This window comes from Oncorhynchus clarkii, chromosome 11 (genome assembly GCF_045791955.1).
Source record: "Oncorhynchus clarkii lewisi isolate Uvic-CL-2024 chromosome 11, UVic_Ocla_1.0, whole genome shotgun sequence".
Lineage (NCBI taxonomy): Eukaryota > Metazoa > Chordata > Actinopteri > Salmoniformes > Salmonidae > Oncorhynchus > Oncorhynchus clarkii.
In genome coordinates, this window is record NC_092157.1 from 10,548,980 (window position 1) to 10,568,287 (window position 19,308).

General features: G+C 41.2%; 3 protein-coding genes across 4 annotated transcripts in view; 2 read left to right on the forward strand and 1 right to left on the reverse strand.

Moving 5' to 3' along the window:
- LOC139420182 (piezo-type mechanosensitive ion channel component 2-like) overlaps positions 1 to 2,974 on the forward strand; it is a 213,827-nt gene extending 210,853 nt beyond the window's left edge. Inside the window, exons 50-52 of the mRNA XM_071169970.1 lie at positions 571 to 650; positions 987 to 1,197; positions 1,482 to 2,974. Of these exons, the coding sequence (XP_071026071.1) occupies positions 571 to 650; positions 987 to 1,197; positions 1,482 to 1,737 (547 nt within the window). The 3' untranslated portion in view covers positions 1,738 to 2,974. The remainder of the gene's footprint in view (positions 1 to 570; positions 651 to 986; positions 1,198 to 1,481) is intronic.
- On the reverse strand, positions 2,614 to 8,361 carry LOC139420186 (gamma-soluble NSF attachment protein-like). 2 transcript variants are annotated; one of them, XM_071169984.1, is made up of 12 exons: positions 8,156 to 8,353; positions 7,721 to 7,788; positions 6,826 to 6,910; positions 6,558 to 6,575; positions 6,406 to 6,436; positions 6,074 to 6,183; positions 5,818 to 5,884; positions 5,504 to 5,574; positions 5,346 to 5,424; positions 5,182 to 5,261; positions 4,539 to 4,668; positions 2,614 to 3,720 (listed from the first exon to the last, which is right to left on the reverse strand). In XM_071169984.1, exons 1-12 carry the CDS (start codon positions 8,206 to 8,208, stop codon positions 3,589 to 3,591), a joined length of 924 nt encoding a protein of 307 aa, XP_071026085.1. In that variant the 5' UTR covers positions 8,209 to 8,353; the 3' UTR covers positions 2,614 to 3,588. The 2 variants fall into 2 exon arrangements, with proteins under 2 accessions (XP_071026085.1, XP_071026086.1); XM_071169985.1 differs by lacking the exon at positions 6,558 to 6,575 and having other exon boundaries at positions 6,406 to 6,451; positions 8,156 to 8,361.
- Positions 8,362 to 9,046: 685 nt separating this feature from the next.
- LOC139420180 (twisted gastrulation protein homolog 1-A-like) lies at positions 9,047 to 18,492 on the forward strand. Its single transcript, XM_071169969.1, has 5 exons — positions 9,047 to 9,188; positions 9,844 to 9,986; positions 12,880 to 12,979; positions 13,822 to 14,094; positions 15,798 to 18,492. The coding sequence occupies exons 2-5, from the start codon at positions 9,867 to 9,869 to the stop codon at positions 15,977 to 15,979; spliced, it is 675 nt and encodes a 224-aa protein (XP_071026070.1). The 5' UTR covers positions 9,047 to 9,188; positions 9,844 to 9,866; the 3' UTR covers positions 15,980 to 18,492.
- The last annotated feature ends 816 nt before the right edge of the window (positions 18,493 to 19,308 follow it).

Sequence of the window (19,308 nt, forward strand, 5' to 3'; positions counted from 1 at the left end):
GTAAGTAGACTTCACTAAGGAAAACGGACTACAACTTTTGAGGCTTAATTAAGCCTTCATAAACCCTTTATAAGGCCTTTATAAATGCTTCATAAATCATTCATTATTAAATGGCATGCTATATAATGTATACAACCACTTGACAGGGTGAGGTAGGTTACTTTATAAATATAATTCGTTACAGTTACCAATTTTTTTTGTCGGTAATGTAACTTTTGTATTACCCAAACTAAGTAACGTAATCTGATTACTTTCAGTTACTTCTCGATTACTTTCCCCTTAAAATGCAATAGAAGAAGACAAAAATGATCCAGCAAATGCATTTGGTGTGTCATCATAGTGGTCTCTGACTTAGACTCACTTAGGTGGAACAAATTTAAACTTGCGCCTTTTTTCAATGCTAAATTTAATGTCATTGAGAAATAAAAATATTATGTTTTTGCTAGTAACATAACTGATTACAGGTACATTTTTTGTTGTTGTAATCAGATTTAATGTAATTAGTTACCCAACCATGTCAATGCACTATGGACATTTTTTTTAGATCTCTTTCTCCCCTCTCTTCTCCAGTGTGATAGAACAAGTCTTCCCATGCTTCCTCAGAGCTCCCAGTGACTCCAATGCCAAACCTATAGAACAACTCTATAAAGGTAATTCCTCTATAAAGGTCATTTGGGGCGGCAAAAGGTTGCTGGATCGAATCCCCGAGCTGTCGTTCTGCCCCTGAACAAGGCAGTTAACCCACTGTTCCTAGGCTGTCATTGAAAATAAGAATTTGCTTAGTTAACTAAAGGTTAATTTTTTTTAAAAATGTACACATCCTTGAATAGACTTCAAATACAGTGAATAGATGTTCATAGACAGATTTACATTGTATGTGAAATTAACACTTCTACATTTCTTATTTTGACACTGTTTCAAACTGAAACATCCCCCTCTTATTACTGACTGCTGATGTAGCATTAATGATATTATCTCCCTTTCAGACAATAGCTACAAGAACATCCTGCTAGCCCTGGAGAGAACCCACAACAGCAGTGGAGAGATCCAGGAGTGGTGGATCGTAGACCAGCCGTCGGCGGGACAGATCCAGATGAGGGGTGCGGCAGTTGGGAAGAAGAGAGAGGCGGGCCTCCAGCTGTATGTGTTTAGTGACAAAGTCAGCCCGCCCAGTCTGGGCTTCCTGGCAGGATATGGGTGAGTGGAGGGATATCTGACAGTGTGACTTGGGTTGTTTTCAGTAGACCTTAGTAAAACGTTAAGCAGCGAAAAATGAAAATTTGCATTTCTTACTGTTTAAGGTCAGGCAGGACCACCTTGTTTCAAAATATTGTTTTGTGCCTACTGGACACAACCCTGGACTTGCTTTCTAAAAAGGGATCCTGCATTTATAGTGGTTTATTACTTGTTATAAGCACGTATGAGCCTTTATAATGTATAATTACAAGGCTTATATAATGTGTTACGTCGCTCACCGACAGGATCATGGGTCTCTACGCCTCGGTGGTGCTCGTCATCGGAAAGTTTGTGCGCGAGTTCTTCAGCGGCATCTCGCACTCCATCATGTTCGAGGAGCTGCCTGTCGTGGACCGCATCTTGAAGCTGTGTACCGACATCTTCCTGGTCAGAGAGACGGGCGAGCTGGAACTGGAGGAAGACCTGTATGCCAAGCTCATCTTCCTGTACCGATCACCAGAGACTATGATCAAGTGGACCAGGGACCAGAAAACAAAGTGAGAGAGCCACCTAGTGGCTCTCCTAACAACAAAAAAAGCACAATCCAGCAGGAAGTTCCAAGCTAGCTTGTTGCGCTCCCTGTCTTTTGGTGTGACTGTGATAAGAACCATCTCCCTATCGAGCCTACAGTGAAACAATGTGACCTACACATGAAAGGTGACTGCAGAAGCAGTTTTTTTTATTGTACTCTTTAAGTGCATCTCTAAAGATTTGCAGCCATCAGTCAGTCAGTGTGTTAGAGATGACACAGACGTCTGGCCTTTTTCCTATTGGGAAACATGAACCATGGGTTGTGCAATATACTGTCCAGATAGTTGGCTGTGAACTTGAACAGACATGTTATCTTGAGCTACACGGAAGAGAAGGGGGCAGCGACAGAGACACTAGCCACTTGTATTGTCCAAGATATTTTCCCTTACAGTAGCCTACTGGATGTGCTTTGACTTTTCCAGCAAGACAACAGCGAGAGGTTGGGACATGGAAAACAAGTTAAGATACTTTGTTGCCGTTATTATGATGTTTCTGAAGAGTAATCAAATGGAGCTGTCGTTCTCAGGAAATGAATATCATCTCACCAGAACGGGAATACGTTGTTTTGTTTTTTAAACCTGTAGGACACCTAGGAGAAACTAAAAAGGGAAAAACAGTGATGTGATGAACACTGAGTATTTCTGTCATATCATGGAGTATGTCCATGTTCATGGAACCCCTATGAAGACCTGTGATTTGAGAATAGGAGGGCCTCAATTCAGCCATTCTGTTTTAAGCTTGTAACCTGTATTGCTTGAAAAACCCTTTTTTTTATTTTATTTACATTGTTAGTGTTAAGTTCACATGGTCAACCAAAATGTGATCATATCCATGCAATACAAAGTGTAAGTGAATAGATTGGTTTATTGTCATGAGAAAGAAGATACATAATGTCTGTGCACCTCCATAGTGTAAGGAATCCAGTTTGTGGTGTTATTGTGGTTCAGCGACCTGAGCATAAAGCACATGTTTGAAAGCTGAATGTTGAGAATGTTGCTGCCATTTTATTCAGTAAAAACACAAGAGGGCATGCCACAAACATCCAGCCTGCATGCTCCACAATACTTGACACACATTTTAAGATTAGTTGTAAACAGGAATCATCATTTCTATCTTTCAGTTGGTTAAAAAGCATAGCCATATGAAAACTGTGGAAAGGCATTCTGAAATCCTGACGAAACAAAAAAATAAATAACTTTATACTAATTTACCCACTATGTTATTTTCTCAGCATTCATTTGATTCCATATATGAGTGTAGCCTTCACACAGACAATAGCAACTGAAATAGCTGTTTAACACTTTATACTATAGAAATGGATTCATCCCCCCCCTTTACACATCAATCATTGAGGCACAGCATTTTTAGATTGTAAGTTACATTTTCACACTGTGTATCTTGTAGCATACGGTTGTAGATTTAAAAGATAAAAAACATCACTGATCAATCCACTGAGGCAAATACAACAAAAGCAATATAATATTTTATATCACAATAAATGCAGCAAAATAAACAATATTTTACAACCACAGTAAACCCCAAAAAGGGACAAATAATATATATTCAATCATTGAGTAGTATGTGATTATTTTCCACATCGATGTTACCATGCTTATGTTACTGTTCTGAGCACAACTCGTTATGCTTGATGGTCCGAGTGCCTGCAGCTGTTGCTTGGATTCTGGAGATGGGAGAGTAAGGCAGAGTTCACAACCCCCTGACATGCTCAGAATGAGAGGACAGGCTGTGGAAGATTCAAACTCCCCTCCTAACAGGCAACAGGAAGTGTTCTGGTCCAGACAGGAAGTCCAGGTTCTGTGGCTAACATAGCCCACCGGCATACTCATCCTCGTCAGCCTCTCCGGCACCAGCTCCTCCTTCCGCAGCATCGGCAGCTGGCGCCTTCTTCTTACCACCCCCTGGAACCCTCAGGCTGACGGACAACTTGGCATACTGCAAGACCATTGGCACTTTGTTCAGGTTAAGGCAAGTTAGTGGTCTCTACAGTATATGTTTCTCAGAAGAGTGTATTCCAAATCTCTCTTTGAGTACCCCCCCAGCCAGTTCCATGTTTTTGCTGATTCAACTAATTAACGAATCAGAAAACCCTTGGTTGGTTTGAATCAGGTGTGTGTGTGTATCTTTCAGAAATAGATCAGGAGAGGTTTTTCCCAAATATTATGATAATTGAAAAGATAAATCATACAAAAACAACAAGCAAGCAGGGTCTAGAGGGGTGACGCAGGTAAAAAATAACATTTTAAAAAGCAGTGGACTGCTATTGTGTCTATTAATAAACTACTTCTCTGACTTTGTATTGCTCAGCCTAGCCTGGAAATTCATCTATGGGGTGGCTAGGAGAGAGGTTTCATATAGAAATGACAGCTCATGATTCCATACCTTTTAAAGTCCTTAAACGTGATCAAAGGAGACAGTAAAGAGGGGTGTATTCATTAATCGGATTCTGCTGCAAAACGTTTTGCAATGGAAACTGTTTAGTCCAAAGGAAAATATTTTGCAACAAAAAAAAAGTGTTTCTATTTGACAAATTCAAGAAGGTCCGCCTCCCTCTCCGTTTCATTGCATTTTCTTCCTAGAGTAAACGTTTTTTGTTTGTGAAACATTTTGTAACAGACTAAATGTTTTTAAACGGAATCCGACTACTAAATACACCCCTGAACACCAATTTTAAAAGTAGACACTCACAAGTTGTGATGACATGCTTTGAAATAAACGTTGGTTACATAGTAGGCTCTAGGCACCACACTCACATCATTGTCCATATACTTGAATAAGGGCGAGTTACAGACGCGGTGCACTTGGTCCTCATCCTGCTCGTCATAGCCCTGCAAGAGTTGCTCCAAGGCAATACAGTCCTCGCTCCCACTGAAGCCCGGCAGACTAAGAGTAGTGGTTAGAATGGTTAGTCAAACATAAGTCATAAATTACTTTCCTATTTATCTTTAATTATAAACTGGGTGGTTTGAGCCCTGAATGCTAATTGGCTGACAGCCATGGTATATCAGACAGTATAACATGGCTATGACAAAACATGTATTTTTACTGCTCTAATTACATTGGTAACCAGTTTATGATCGCAATAAGGCACCTCTGGGGTTTGTGGTATATGACCAATATACCACGGCTAAGGGCTGTATCCAGGCACTCCACCTTTTGTCATTTGTAAGAAAAACCCTTAGCTGTGGTATATTGGCCTTATTGCTTCATTTTAAATTATAGCTCCCGAGTGGCGCAGCGGTCTAAGGCACTGCATTTCAGTGCACTACAGTTCCTGGTTCGAATCCGACGCACAATTGGTCTAGCGTCGTCCGGTGTAGGCCGTCATTGTAAATAAGAATTTGTTCTTAACTGACTTGCCTAGTTAAATAAAAGGTAAAAAAGTGACGTCAGTACCTGTAACTCTCTCGAACACATTTATCTGCTGCTACGAAGTCATTTCTGTGAAGGTGGACTAGCACTTGGGCAATGGTTTTCTGGAGATAAGAAAATACACAGGCAACAATTTGGTTTCAACACACAGTCAATTTTCTTAATCAGGTTAAATAAGTAAAACGCACCTTAAAACACGTTGGGTAATTCTCTATTTCTTTATACATGTTCTTCTCCTTCTGAATCGACACTGCTGCTTCATCAAGCCTGACGGACAAAAACACAGTTAGTGGGTAGGGAATGAGTAGGACATGTAGAAAAATCTGTCAAGCAAGTGAGAATTTACTTGTGTTGCCTGACGAGCAGTCTTGATGATTTCCCCAGCATCTCCACAGCTTGACGTAGACGGTCCTCGTTCTGCAGAAATATGCATTCACCATATCAATACTGCTTCAATTGATTTGATCACATTGCATTACCGTTACAACATTATAATGTATTCAATATAAAATAGGACTGTGTTAATATTGTCATGCAATAAGTGCCATGCAATAAGTGAGATCCCTACAAATGTGACCCTGAACCGAGGAAGTGGCATGGAAGCAACACAATGATTTCTGGTCTTCTGTAGTATCAAATATTGAACTCATATAGCTGTACCTCAAACACTGATGCAGCTTTCTGGTACAGATCCACTGCTTTTGCTAGATCCTGTGATTCGATTAGCCTACAAAAAAAAAGAAAGGTACGCCTTTTAACTTTATAAAAATATATATATATATATTTTTTTTAAAAGAGCATCAAAACAAGGACTAAAAACAAGTATCAGCATCATCAATACGTTTAGTGACATGCCAATGATGACAGGGAATTACTTTCTAGAGCCCATCTATGATGATCAATATTGGCTACGTACTTTCCAGCTCTGTCGAGGGCCAAGGCTGCAGTGTCTGGTGTGCCGTTCTCTACATACATCATGCTTGCTCTCTCAATGTACTGGATAGCCTCTGGTATCCTCTGCATGTCCTGGAGAGAAACACATGTCTGTCAATGATTAGCTTCAGTAAGTAGTTAATAGGACAACTAAAACAGTAGTCGTGTGTCAAGTGTCTGACTAACAACAATGGCTTTAATCCTGAAGTGGGCAACAAGAGAGTTAAAACTATGGAATAAAAATAACAGCAAATTTGATCCGACGTCTGATAACAATGTATGAGTGTAGATACTGTTTATCACATTAACACTAACCTTAAGCATCATACCAGCTGCTTCAAGTGCTCTGCAACAGAAATGTCTCCTTAGCAACATCCAATACAGACAAAAGTAGACCAACCAGTGTCTATTGTACATCATTAGGACTCTATGAATAGCATTACATGAGACATATCTTTCATACTCACTTGGCAGCATGGAATAGTCTGAACATTTAGTTAAGTTAAAGAAAACATTGATGTTTATATGAGATTTGTAGTCAATGTTGTTCAAATGTAGCATATAAAATCCCTACATTAACTGTCAAACAACCCTGTGAAAGTAGTCTCCCATGGCAGACCCACATTAACAATGCCCTAGGTCTGAGATTTCCAAGACTACTGCGAGAGCATTCATGGTTGTTGAAATTGTGTGATAAGCCTAGCCCGCTATAGGAAGTGAGCATTGAAAGGATACGTTTTGTTGTTGGTATGGGCTTCTGCCTCTTGCAGGTATGCCTCCTTCGCTTCTTCAAGCATCTTGGCATTTTTAAAGGCAACAGCTGGAAGATGGAGGAGGGAATGCTTCATTAGGCATTTATAATTAAGAAATAAGGCCCGAGGGGGTGTGGTTTTGGCCAATATACCACGGATATTGGCTGTTCTTATGTTCGACACAACGCAGAGTGCCTGGACACAGCCCTAAGCTGTGGTATATTAGCCAGGGGCGCAACATTCTGAAATTGCATGTTTTTGCCCCCCCCCAGTTTTATCATTGTAATGTGATTTCAAAACGAGGCAACGGTGTGCTTTAGGACCATGTGGACGCCTCCGAGTGGTCAGGTAGGCTATTTGCAGTGTTTATCCGACTGGGTAAAAATGTTTTATAATAATAATAATTATTATTATGTCCCCCCCCACTTCTAAAACCAAAGTTGCACCCCTAATATTAGCCATGTATCACAAACCCCTGAGGTGTCTTATTGCTATTATAAACTGGTTTCCAACTTAATTAGAGCTGTAAAAAGAAATGTTTAGTCATACCTGTGGTATACCTCTGATATACCATGGCTGTCAGCCAATCAGCATTCAGTGCTCAAACCACCCAGTTTATAATAAATAGCTATGTCATTGGACAACTTGAGCAACATTAAGTGCAATCTAGCATCATAATACTGACAGTGTGTTATTGCCCAACTAGCCAAGTAAAACTAAACTCCATGATGTACATCACATCAACAGTTGAATGGAACATAAAATAAAGGTTTTTTTTAAAACGTAGTTTTACTTGGCTAGTGCTCACCAGTCGTTGTCGAAGGGAACATGTTTTCAGGTGTATTGAATAGTGTAATAAATAGCCTTTAATACAATACCTGCTTTTGAGTACTCTGATGCAGCACTGTCATAGTCAGGCTTCCATTTCATGAAACTGGTCCTTAAACTTTGGGGGAAAGGGCATTATATTCAGTGAAAACATAACACCAGGGTTGTCTATTTGGATTTAACATGGGGTTTAATACAGATGTGGGCGTGCTATTATTTATGCAGTGATACTGTCAGGAATAACTGCAGCGCAGGAAGAGGCTAACGTTAGCCAGCCAGCTCAACTGGCTTCCAATCCTGTATAGAGTGGCAAGATAAATAGCATATGCTTAACTAGAAATATAATTTCCTTCCTACTTGTGTTGTAAATAGGTATATTTACAATATAGACTAGTTAATACTATGGAACTGGCTACCTACTGAAATAAAATGCTCAAAAGCAATACAGCTAAATTGGCTAACGTTAGCTAGCACGATTTCCTTACTATTTTTCAGCCTTGGCAATGTGGTCGTGCGCCTCGTTGATTTTCGCAGCCATCTGGTCCAAACTAGCTAACAATGTAATTCAACGATGAGTATTAAACATACTACTGACTAAAATATAGTGAGATGTTGCTGTAGCTAGCGCTGGGTGCTAGCGTTACTGGTTTCAGGAGACCCTTTCGTCATCGGGGTTTGACTACGGAATCCCGTGAGTTGCCTTTTCATTCTATAACGATACATCGCGACAAAGTGTGGCAGCTACTGCTTACAAAAGGGGCAACAATGTAACAAGTAGGTTATTTTCATTGAATGCCATAAAGTAAACCAAAGTAACCTAGTCTTCGTTCATCACTATTCGCAATGCATTATGAAATATCCAGTTATTAATTTATTCAGTCATAGTCTAGCCTACAATTTGCTATTTAATTTCTCAATATTGTAAACGATGACTTTTTTTTATATAGCCTACATAATTAATAATATTATTGATCATTACATTTATTTTATAAAGCCCTTTTTACATCAGCAGTTGCAAAGTTCTTAACAGATACCAAGCCCAAGGCAAGCAATGCAGAGGCAGAAACATACTGGCCAGGTAGAAAGGAACCTAGAAAGGAACAAGGCTCAGAGAGTGATGCCCAGTCCTCTTCTGGCTATTATGATCAGTGAATTGATCAGAAGTATCTTTCAAAATGGTTGCTACTATTTACTAAGTAACAATCTAATAAATATGTACAGTGGAATATAGCTAAACAAATCAGATCAACACACAACAAGTAGAAATGGCATATGATATGATGCCAGCAGACATAGTTGTCTTGGCTCGGGTTCACCTGAGCTGCGGGGCTACTGTGCCTGCAGCCTGAAATGGTAACTGTATCTTTAAGGCGCTTGCCTACCACTGTCTGCTTTGTTTAGCCAGAGGGGAGAGTCACGCCATCAGAACAGAAGAACATGCTTTAATTCGGAAAAGTAATAGGTAAACAAAGGTAAGAAACGTTCACCTCTGGAGCAAGAATCGACTATTTGGGCAAGGTACGTTTATTTACTACTTCTATGGTTCCTTGGTGTGGGTTCTTTACCAAGACAAAAAAAAAGTCCATCCTTCTTTCTTCCTAGTTAGTTCATGTTGAGAAAAGGTGTTTATAGCTTTGGGTAGCGTATTTGCCTCTCCAAAACACGAGGCTCGTCCATAAACGCAGCCTGAAAAGTGTCAAGACTTTTCATACAATGTATCCAAAGTGTTTAATTTTAGGATAAAATGTACCATTCCTTCCTTATGTAACCCTGAAGTCTTAGTGTTGCACTACTGGAATGATAAACATGCTATTATTGAATTAGACTACCGTAATATGTATACAACGTTTGAACATGTATTTGAAACGTATTCAGATGTTTTAATGACAGTGCGCCGCAACCTTTATTAGAATTGAGTTGCCAGCAAGTGAGAAACCAATGTCTTTTTGCATTGCAATGGGTTTGATGACTTTGGGTTTGTGTAGAAAATGAATGATGCTCCTTTTGAAGCAAGCGGGTAATTTACCATAACAATTTAATCAAAGGGATGGTTCCTTGACACGACTTTTCCTGTATTTTATTAGTATGTTTGTGCCCGTATGACGTCTTGTGTTACCTCATTGAATAAGGGGTACATTCTAAGTTATTGTCTGTCTCTGTTTTGTCGGTTCAGGTTACTGTTTCGTGCTTGTCGGAATGAAGTCTACTCAAATCTTACTATCCACTGCACTTATTTTCCTTCTCTCGGGACTTTCCATGACCACAGCCTGCAACAAGGCTCTCTGTGCCAGTGATGTCAGCAAATGTCTCATTCAGGTAAGAAGGCTAAACTCTTAGCATATAGCGTTTTTGGAAAGGCGTCATTCAATTAAGAAGGCTAAGCGCTTAGTGTGACGTTTCCGAAAGGCATTAGGTTCACTCACTAATAAAATGTTTCTAAGTCACGTTGAGATAACTCTATGCAAATTCTATAAGGGATTGTTGTCTTTTCAGAGTAAAGTTCGCCTACCATACAATATTATGACAACATTTTACTCCTTGGTGTTAATCTAAAATGTGATTAGCCTCCCACTATGCATTTCCTCTGTATGTCTGAAGTCATTTTGCATGAACCTGAATTCTCTGCTGTGATCACAGTATTCTCTTTGTACTGGAAAAGCACATTAAACCATGACAGTTGCTGGGATCCCTCAACTAACAGAGAGGGGAGATAACTTGCTGAGTTGGCAGGGCTACAATGAAGTGAAGGTTTTCAATTTACAGCTGCACAGTGTCCTCAAAGGATTTAGCCTAGTCTACCTTGGCTGTACATGAGATAGCCAATGGAGATACAGTACCAGTCAAAAGTTTGAACACACCTACTCATTCAAAGGTTTTTCTTTTTGACTATTTTCTACATTGTAGAATAATAGTGGAGACATCAAAACTATGAAATAACACATGTAGTAACCAAAAAAAGTGTTAAACAAATCAAAATATATGTTATATTTGAGATTCTTCAAAGTAGCCACCCTTTGCCTTGATGATAGCTTTGCTTTCTCTCAACCAGCTTCATGAGGTAGTCACATGGAATGCTTTTCCAACAGTCTTGAAGGAGTTCCCACATATGCTGAGCACTTGTTGGCTGCTTTTCCTTCACTCTGCTGTCCAACTCATCCCAAACCATCTCAATTGGGATGAGGTCGGGTGATTGTGGAGACCAGGTCATCTGATGCAGCTCTCCATCACTCTTCTTCTTTGTCAAATAGCCCTTACACAGCCTGGAGGTGTGTTGGGTCATTGTCCTGTTGACAAACAAATGATAGTCCCACTAAGTGCAACCAGATGGGATGGCGCTATCGCTGCAAAATGCTGTGGTTGCCATGCTGGTTAAGTGTGCCTTGAATTCTAAATACATCACTGACAGTGTCACCAGCAAAGCACTATCACATCTCCTCCTCCATGCTTCACGGTGGGAACTACACATGCGGAGATCATCTGTTCATTTACTCTGCGTCTCACAAAGACACGGCAGTTGGAACCAAAAATCGCAAATTTGGACTCATCAGACCAAAGGACAGATTTCCACCGGTCTAATGTCCATTGCTCGTGTTTCTTAGCCCAAGCAAGTCTCTTCTTATTATTGGTGTCCTTTAGTAGTAGTTTCTTTGCAGAAATTCGACCATGAAGGCCTGATTCACGCAGTTTCCTCTGAACAGTTGATGTGGAGATGTGTCTGTTACTTAAACTCTGTGAGGTGCCATCTGAGGTGCAGTTAACTGCCGATTTCTGAGGCTGGTAACTCTAATGAACGTATCCTCTGCAGCAGAGGTAACTCTGGGTCTTCCTTTCCTGTGGCAGTCCTCATGAGAGCCAGTTTCATCATGGAGCTTGATGGTTGTTGCGACTGCACTTGAAGAAACGTTAAAAGTTCTTGAAATGTTGACTGAGCTTCAAGTAATGATGGACTGTCGTTTCTCTCTGATTATTTGAGCTGCCATAATATGGTCTTTTACCAAATAGGGCCATCTTCTGTATACCACTCCTACCTTGTCACAACACAACTGATTGATTGGCTGAAATGCATTAAGAAGAAATTTAAATTCCACAAATTAACAAGGCACATCTGTTAATTGAAATGCATACCAGACAACCTCATGAAGCTGGTTGAGAGAATGCCAAGAGTGTGCAAATCTGTCATCAAGGCAAAGGGTGGCTACTTTGAATAATCTCAAATATATTTGAGATTCTTCAACACTGTTTTGGTTACTACATGATTTCATATGAGTTCATAGTTTTGATGTCTTCACTATTATTCTACAATGTAGAAAATAGTAAAAATAAAGAAAAAGCCTTGAATGAGCAGGTGTGTCCAAACTTTTGACTGGTACTGTATATATGTGTACTTTCCCTGAGCATTGGTCTTTGCCTGGCTACCCAAACTCCCTTGCGCCAGCCAAACGCTACTTCACAGACTTTAGTTTCTTCTCCAAAATAAGTCTGGCGTACCTCTCTGATGATTTATAGAACGCAAACACATTCTAACCGTTCCGATTGGTCCAGAGCCAGAACACATGTGGGTAAAGCAGCATTTTTATTGGCTTTGATACTCTGATTTGTTTTGTACAACACCCCTCATTTTGACATTGCCATCATTGAAGTAATTTATGGTGGTCTCAGTTTGAAGTATGTAGTGAATGTAGAGCAGTGGGAAAATTCAGTTTGAGTTGTCAGGCAAGGTGCTGCCACAACCACACTTGACTGTGGGCTCAGTTAGCGCCATCTTTTTGCACATCTGGAATTTAACCTCTATTCTCCCTTTCAACCGCTCTGCACTGGAGGAGTCACAGAACAGGCAACTTGAGGTCGGCCCACTCACTCCGGTGGAAACCTCAAGCATACGCAGTAAAACAAACACACACACACACACAGTCACCGCTCGCGCACACACAAATCCTCTCCCTAGTGATTTCTAAATAGGGACAGGATATTATATGGTTTATTTTCTTGCCGTTGTATCAACTATGATGTGCTCGATACACACCAATATAAATAAACTCTCTTATGTTGTTTTTGCTCTACTCATGTTACGACTGAAGCCTGACTGAGGCTACTGCATTGTCTGAGTGTTACTAACACACCTGTGCACAACATGATAGAAGGATTATACCATATTGTTGCAGAATGTCTCTCCTATCAGTCCTGACTGTGTGTGTTTTGTGATGTACAGGAGCTGTGTCAGTGCAGGCCCTCGGATGGGAACTGCTCGTGCTGTAAAGAGTGTATGCTCTGTCTTGGCACACTGTGGGAGGAGTGCTGCGACTGTGTGGGTAGGTGCCACGGACTAGGTGCAGCTGTGAGCATATTGGAAAGGACAAACAAGAACCGGTGTCAGAATGGATGAGGTTAATGAGGTGTCAGAATGGATGAGGTTAATGAGGTGTCAGAATGGATGAGGTTAATGAGGTGTCAGAATGGATGAGGTTAGTGAGGTGTCAGAATGGATGAGGTTAGTGAGGTGTCAGAATGGATGAGGTTAGTGAGGTGTCAGAATGGATGAGGTTAGTGAGGTGTCAGAATGGATGAGGTTAATGAGGTGTCAGAATGGATGAGGTTAATGAGGTGTCAGAATGGATGAGGTTAATGAGGTGTCAGAATGAATGAGGTTAGTGAGGTGTCAGAATGGATGAGGTTAATGAGGTGTCAGAATGGATGAGGTTAATGAGGGTGGGTATTTGATTTTTGCATCATCATTTGCTTCAAATCCTTCCATGTCTATGTCCTTTATTCACTGATTGTTGAAGATATTGCATCCATCAGACAGTGAATGTTGAGTATCAAATCACATATTATTTGTCACATGCGCCGAATGCAACAGGTTAGACCTTACCGTGGAATGCTTACTTACAAGCCCTTAACCAAAATGCAGTTTAAAAAAAATAGTTAAGAAAATATTGACTAAATAAAGTAAAAATAAATAAACATAAAAAGTAACACAATAAAATAACAATAATGAGGATAAACAGGGGGTAATTTGTTGGTGTGCTGGGGTACAGGTTAGTCAAGGTAATTTGAACAAGAGAAGAATAGTGGTTTACTGATTATCAGTCATTTATTGTAATATTTTATTTATTTCAATATTTACTATCTTGCTTCCTGTCTCCCCTCACAGGGATGTGTAACCCTAGGAACTACAGTGACACTCCAGCTACCTCCAAAAGCACGGTGGAGGAACTCTACCGACCCATCCCCTCACTGTTCCGCGCCCTCACCGAGGGCGAAGCGCCCATCAACATGATGGTGGTGTCCTTCCCCGTGGCCGAGGAACTATCTTACCACGAGAACCTGGTGTCCTTCCTGGAGACCATGGAGGACCAGCACCAAAATGTCTCCCTGCCTGGGAACAGTATCCACGCCAGCTACGATAACACCCAAAGTACTGAAGGTAGGGAGGGGTGAGGGGGTTGAATTATGGGGATGCTAATAGCTGCTGTGTACTAATTTAATAAGAGAATAAAACATAGACACATCATACAGTCTCATGCAGGTGCCTGTTATCAGAGTATTAAACTCAGTTCATCAGAAAAACAGACTCTGAAGATTCCACATTGCAATATACTATTTTATTTATATATACACTTCCGTTCAAAAGTTTGGGTCACTTAGAAATGTCCTTGTTTTTGAAAGAAAAGCACACTTTGTCCATTTTCTGTCCATTAAAATAACATCAAATTGATCAGAAATACAGTGTAGACATTGTTAATGTTGTAAATGACTACTGTAGTTGGAAACGGCTGCTTTTTTATGGAATATCTACATAGGCGTACAGAGGCCCATTATCAGCAACCATCACTACTGTGTTCCAATGGCACGTTGTGTTAGCTAATCCAAGTTTATAATTTTAAAAGGCTAGTGCCAAGAGTGTCCAAAGCTGTCAGGGCAAAGGGTGGCTACTTTGAAAGAATTTAAAACATATTTTGATTTGTTTAACACTTTTTTTGGGTTACTACATGATTCCATATGTGTTATTTCCTTGTTTTGATGTCTTCACGATTATTCTACAATGTAGAAAACAGTCCAAATAAAAACCCGTTGAATGAGTAGGTGTCCAAACCTTTGACTGGTACTCTGTGTGTGTGTGTGTGTGTGTGTGTGTGTGTGTCCCAGTCCCATAACAAATCAGGACAGCCCAATTGGCTTTAGGGGTATTAACCTGGGCAGATTGGGCAAACCATAAGTTCTAAATTTATGGACTTTGATCCAACACACTATTTTAGGGAACCCCCATGAGTTCCCTAACTCATCCCCCTGGCAGGGACCATATTATTTTAGGAGGGGAGGGCTAAGCTATAATGAACTCATGGCTAAGGCTGCTTTGAACTGAGCTCTGTGGCTCGACCCCTCCATAAAAGCTTATGAGATCTCAGGGCCTTGGCTTTCGTTTGATGGTTTTAGCAGGCCGCTATTTGAAAACCAAGCAGCCCTGTAAATTATTGAGTATATTGCTGCTGGCCTAGTGAACTTTCATGTGCATCCGCTCCAGTTGTCCTCTCCTCAGCCTCTGGTCCTAGTGATTCTAATTGACTAGGAATCTGTGGCGGGGGGGTGAGCGAGCTCCTTACGTATCCGCTCTGTGAACCTGTGACCCAGATCTGTTTTCCCTTTGGGAAAACACGCTCATTAGTCAGGCCTCCAGCAGTGGGGGATGCCCTCAACCTTATGAGGTGGGATGAGTGTGGGGCGGCAGAGATGAACACATGGGCTTAAATCAAGCCGCACACATGCAGCCCTTTAGCATAGTATGGATGATGCATGTCTATCAAGAGGTTAGGCTCTACTAGGCTTTAGCTCAGCTGGCTAACACATACTTGTGGTACAATAGTTCAAACTATGGAAGGTCACATGGTGGAGGTGGACTTTCATTTTGTGATTTTTTTTTTTAATTATTTTTTTTTACATTTAAATACATTTGATACGATACATAGAGGTGTACTAACAGAACTTTGCTTCTTTTGTGCTTAAGACTACTGTCATAAAAGTAAAGTGAAGACTACAATATATCGCTTAAGCATGTTATTGCTAATATTTGCCTGTTGTATTCAAAGGCTTATTTCTCCATGTTTCCCCCCCCCCCCCCCCCCTCCACAGATAACATGTGCACTGTGGTGTACTTTGATGACTGCGTGTCCATCCGCCAGTGCAAGCAGTACTGCGAGTCCATGGGCGGCTCCAAGTACCGCTGGTTCCATAACGCCTGCTGTGAATGCATCGGCCCGGAGTGCCTCGACTACGGCAGCAAAGCCGTCAAGTGCATGAACTGCCTGTTCTAATGAAAGCCAATGGGACTTGCCACGTTAGGGTACTGTGCTCAAAATGCCACAAGGGGGCACTGTCTGCAATATGCAGATGGGCTGATGAGGTTGACCGAGGAAGATGACTTGTGCCTCAGCCTTTTGTAAAATGTTTCCATATTGTGATGTAAAATATTAGCCCTTACAAATTATTTTTCACTCTTGAATTTGTTTTTATATCTTATATAGGTTCTCTAGCAGAGAATAAATATATATTGATTGTTTTATATTCTCATATAGTTAATGCTGAAAGAGTCACTATGACAAATCGTTTTTTATATATATATATATCTATAGCCGCGTAAAGACAAGCAATCAATGTTATCAAATCTGTAGTGAAATGGCATTTTATTTTTGTTGTAATGGACAATCATAGTAAATACTGTTTGTATAATTCTTATATCATTGTTAGCTATATAACATACACTACATGGCCAAAAGTATAGACACCTGCTCGTCAAACATCTCATTCCCAAATCATGGCCATTAATATGGAGATGGTCCCCCCCCCCCCCCCCCCCCCTTTGCTGCTATAACAGCCTCCACTCTTCTGGGAAAACGTTCCACTAGATGTTGGAACATTGCTGCGGGGACTTGTTTCCATTCAGCCACAAGAACTTTAGTGAGGTTGGCACTGATGTTGGGCGATTTAGCCTGGCTCACAGTCGGCATTCCAATTCATCCCAAAGGTGTTCGATGGGGTTAAGGTCAGGGCTCTGTACGGGCCCGTCAAGTTCTTACACAACGATCTTGACAAACCATTTCTGTATGGCCCTTTCTTTGTGCACGGGGGCATTGTCATGCTGAAACAGAAAAGGGCCTTTCCCAAACTGTTGCCACAAAGTTGGAAGCAAAGAATCGTCTAGAATGGTGTAGCGTTAAGATTTCCCTTCACTGGAACTAAGCGGCCTGAACCATGAAAAACAGCCCCAGACCATTATTCCTCCTCCACTAAACTTTACAGTTGGCACTGTGCATTGGGGCAGGTAGCGTTCTCCTGGCATCCGTCAAACCCAGATTTCTCCGTCGGACTGCTAGATGGTGAAGCGTGATTCATCACTCCAGAGAATTCCAGAGAGTCCAATGGCTGAGAGCTTTACACCACTCCAGCCGACGCTTGGCATTGAGCATGGTTTTCTTAGGCCCGTGTGCAGCTGCTCGGCCATGGAAACCCATTTCATGAAGCTCCCGACGAACAGTTCTTGTGCTGGCGTTGCTTCCAGAGGCAGTAGAACTCGGTAGTGAGTGTTGTAACCGAGGACAGACGATTTTTACGCACTTCAGCACTCGGCGGTCCCGTTCTGTGAGCTTGTGTGGCCTACCACTTCACAACTGAGCCGTTGTTGCTCCTATATGTTTCCACTTCATAATAACAGCACTTACAGTTGACTGGGGGCAGCTTTAGCAGGGCAGAAATTTGACAAACTGACTTGTTGAAAAGGTGGCATCCTATGACGGTGCCACGTTGAAAGTCACTGAGCTCTTCAGTAAGGGCCATTCTACTGCCAATGTTTGTCTATAGAGATTGCACGGCTGTGTGCTCTATTTTATACACACGTCAGCAACGGGTGTGGATGAAATAGCTGGATCCACTCATTTGAAGGGGCGTCCACATACTTCTGACCATTAAACAACTGCCATATTCAATCAAAACTGATGGCCAGCCTTTCACAGACAACAGGTTTGATTTTACAGGAGCCTTTAAGATGCTTTGTTTCATACCGTCAACATTTTTCATTCTATCATTCTAGCACAAGAATGTTGTTTGACTGCATACCACACTGTTACTATACGCACTCCGGAATGGAACGGTTGATTGGTCTAAAGGTAGTCTGGTGGGATCTGTTTCAGGCCAGAGTGTGTTCCACTCCGAGGTGTGTACTGTAAGTCGTGTCACAGAGGAATCCGGTTGTTATTGCACGAGCCTCTGTGTTTATCCCTTGTTCTTCATGTCTTTAGCTATGCTTATTAAAGGTCTGCAACATTTGGTTTCAATTAGGGCCACAGAGGCTGGCAGAGAGCAGCAGACACGTTACTGCAACATCTTGGCGCAGCTTTATTGGTCTTGTAGAGGTTGTATGTGCTACATTCAATCGGTTTGTGTCCTTGCTTTCTTGTGCTGGTTCACTGTCGCGCACTGCTTATTTCCTTGATCTGTCGAGTTATTCATAGGGTTGTCGTGTAGCCAGTGGGTCTCGTGAAACAGAAAATGTTGGCTATTTGGCACAGTAGTGGAGCAATGTGGTTTATGGAAGCAGTGAGGTACTAAAGACAAACGCTTTAATTTCTAAGCCAATGCAACTATTCACATATAACCGCAAATGAACATGAGGTGAGGAAAGTAAAGTAAATACATTGTTCATATAAAAGCAATAATATTATTTGAATTGTGACAGAAACATGTAAAACACTTCATTCCAAACGGCAAACAGTAAAAATAATGTTTTGTGTAAAAATGTAATAAATTAAACATTTCTCATGTTTACACTAAACAGTTTCCCCACAGGAGCATTTGATTCCTACAAGAGATGCCTAACAGTTCCTTTTCATCCAGGGCATTCTAAACCGGTTTGCCACACAACCCAGGTGTCCCAATCAGTTTGCCCCACTTTCCCTGTAGCTAGAAGAGGAAGGGGAGGCATGGAGAAGTGAGGAGCATGATGTTGGGTCACATAGCCAGTGGGCTGTGCCCAGCTGACAGGCAACAAAAGTGTTGTTTGTCTGGTCTTGTCGGGTACATCCAAGGCCTCACAAGGAAGCCTTTGTCTCAGGAGGATGGCTCTGGTCACGTGAACAGTCTGTCCACCTGACATGGCAAGCCAGCCAAACCTGCTGCAATGCAGTCGATCGGGGTTGCGTGCAGGCAGACATCCGTGTTGCAGCGTTGGACAATGATGCTATTGTGTTGGCTGTAAAAGCATGGAGGAATGGATCTTATGAAGGACATGAATTTCGGGTTCGGTTTAGTTCAAATGGTCTTTGATAAAGGGAAGAGAGAGTAACAGTAATGGGCTTTTTTGGACAAAGCCTAAGGGGAAAATGACTGGCGTTGTTGGATAAAACGCTGAAAATAAGGTCTGTGGTGAACACAGGCTTAGGAAATCTTGTTTTGCTGTATGAAGTCATCTTCATCCCTAACGTAGTTCGTTAATTTTGAAACATTTATGTAAAAAAAAATAAAGCTCATGTTAACTATCTCGGAACAAAACGTACACTATATATACACACACAAGTATGTACAGTCGTGGCCAACAGTTTGGAGAATGACAAATATTAATTTCCTCAAAGCTTGCTGCTTCAGTGTCTTT

Excerpts from the sequence above, each read along its gene's own strand:
- LOC139420186 (XM_071169984.1), bottom strand. The coding sequence starts at position 8,208 with ATGGCTGCGAAAATCAACGAGGCGCACGACCACATTGCCAAGGCTGAA. Across the intron at positions 6,911-7,720 it reads ATCAGAGTACTCAAAAGCAG|CTGTTGCCTTTAAAAATGCC; the intron begins GTATTGTATTAA and ends TCCATCTTCCAG. Across the intron at positions 6,184-6,405 it reads CAGCTGGTATGATGCTTAAG|GACATGCAGAGGATACCAGA; the intron begins GTTAGTGTTAAT and ends GTTTCTCTCCAG.
- LOC139420180 (XM_071169969.1), top strand. The coding sequence starts at position 9,867 with ATGAAGTCTACTCAAATCTTACTATCCACTGCACTTATTTTCCTTCTC. Across the intron at positions 9,987-12,879 it reads TCAGCAAATGTCTCATTCAG|GAGCTGTGTCAGTGCAGGCC; the intron begins GTAAGAAGGCTA and ends TGTGATGTACAG. Across the intron at positions 12,980-13,821 it reads GGAGTGCTGCGACTGTGTGG|GGATGTGTAACCCTAGGAAC; the intron begins GTAGGTGCCACG and ends CTCCCCTCACAG.